Here is a 1,918-nt window from a genome sequence, read left to right on the forward strand (position 1 = left end):
TTGCTCCCCTTCACCGTACAGTTAGCACATTATCTACATGGATAATGTACAGTAGAGACAATAGACACCATATTATATCAGTTCATAGTAAATCTATTTGCTGCCCACTGCACTTCTGACTTCTGTTAGACCCAAACTGCATTTTAGTTGCCTTATGCCTGTGTAATGACAAAGTTTAATCTAATCTATTAGCAGAAATAATAATAATGTCACCACTGGATGTCACCAGTGTCTCACATTTATGCAGCAGAGACTCACTTTCATAGGTTTAGGTTCAGGCAGCTTTTATTTCTTAATGTGGAACAGCAGACAGGTGAGACCCTGATCCTCCAGGGTCTGTTCAGTAGATCAGCAACAGGACGAGGACGAATAAATTAAAACTCCAAACAATTCAATGTCGAGTTAAAAAAAAAGAAAACACTAAAAACCCCAAATAATAAATGCACTTCATCCTCGGCAACAAACGTCAGTCAAATAAAAATGATAAAAGTTTGGTTAGAAAACATTTAGGTTTTGGTTTGTCTCTTCTGTGCTTCTGCAACTCTTGCTCTCTGTACAACAACAAACCTTCACTATTTACAGCTCAGATTTCGAATGTTCTTTCTCTGCAGGGAAGCCAGGTGAGGTGGGCGGGGCCAGGTGCTCCACCAATCAGCAGCTGCTGTTCTTGAACTCCCCGTTCTCAGTGATGGACAGCTTTGTGGGGTTGGTGGGCGAGAGGCCGTTGCGGAAGTTGGACGTGTTGTAACGCTCCTTCACCTGCGTTAGCGCCGCCATCAGCCGTGAGTTGGCTGCATCCAGAGACCCGATCCGCTTCTCCTGATTGGACAGACGAGAAGAGGGGCGGGACAGGAAGTCAGACAGGTATGAAATGAGAACTTGGGTCTGTGTCCAGCTGGCTGTCGGGTTAAAACCACATCCTTTATGCAGTGACTGATAAGGTCAGATGGTTTCTGACTCAAGCTACTGTTCTTCAACATGAGCGTGACCTTTGACCCCATAAGTGATTCAATGCAAGTATTTATTGATCTATCACCACCTGGATCACAGTTATGCCGTCTGCTAAATGGTAACATCACTATTGATCCCACAGTGGAGACATAACTGCATGTGCCCCGTGTCCTGGGGATCAGTGGGCAGCCACGGTGTGGCACCAGGGGGCGCTAGCATGTAGCGTCTTGCTTAAGGACACACCTGGTGCCACGGGCCTGGCTGTAGAGGTAACAGAACTACAGAACCTATTTTCACCTGTATTCAGTCCCTTCATATTTTGTAACCTGCCAAAAATGAATCCTAAAACCATTAAATGACAACTTCATCTAAAGTGTACTTTTAATTTTGATTAACTTTCTCTCTTAAGGCGCAAATATTTCAGAGAATCTTTCGGCATTTTGACCCGACAGCAATAAAAAAACCATCCATACAAAAACAGCAGTAAGTTTGAGGCAGCAGCCGCAAAACAAACAGCCCAAGAAACTAAATGAAAATAAAATAAAATGTGACACTGAAGCTGAGGCCGAGCAGTTTGTCAGCAGGAGGTCGAACCCCAACCTGCTCACAAAGCGACGTCATCAGCACCTGAATACGTCTGCTCCAACTCCACACCTGCATTTTATTTTGAAAGAGCGTGAACTGGGAGCTTTGGTGGGGGAGAGGAGGTGGAGGTGGTGGTGGTGGGGGGGGGGGCAGCAGCCAAACAGAAATATAATGAGCTCAGAGCGAAAACACACCAACAAACTACCAGTGAGTCAGAAAAGATGACGTTTTTACCTTTTTCCTGTCTCGTTATCTTAGCTCAGCAAAATACGCTACTGAACTACTTCAAACCTCTTTATTTGTTGCCACAGAGAAAACGACAAATAAATGCTGAACTCCATGTAAACACACAGCAAGATTCATAGATTTTTGTTCATAGTGA

The 1,918-nt window shown here is 44.3% G+C and overlaps 1 protein-coding gene across 6 annotated transcripts in view; it reads right to left on the minus strand.

The window, feature by feature from the left end:
* Nucleotides 1-267: 267 nt before the first annotated feature.
* rasal2 (RAS protein activator like 2) overlaps nucleotides 268-1,918 on the minus strand; it is a 34,786-nt gene continuing 33,135 nt past the window's right edge. For all 6 annotated transcript variants that reach the window (XM_029132130.3, XM_029132129.3, XM_029132127.3 and 3 more), the window contains one exon: nucleotides 268-819. In XM_029132130.3, coding sequence (XP_028987963.1) covers nucleotides 652-819 — 168 coding nt within the window. In that variant the 3' untranslated portion in view covers nucleotides 268-651. The remainder of the gene's footprint in view (nucleotides 820-1,918) is intronic.

This window comes from Betta splendens, chromosome 17, assembly GCF_900634795.4.
Source record: "Betta splendens chromosome 17, fBetSpl5.4, whole genome shotgun sequence".
Taxonomy (NCBI): domain Eukaryota; kingdom Metazoa; phylum Chordata; class Actinopteri; order Anabantiformes; family Osphronemidae; genus Betta; species Betta splendens.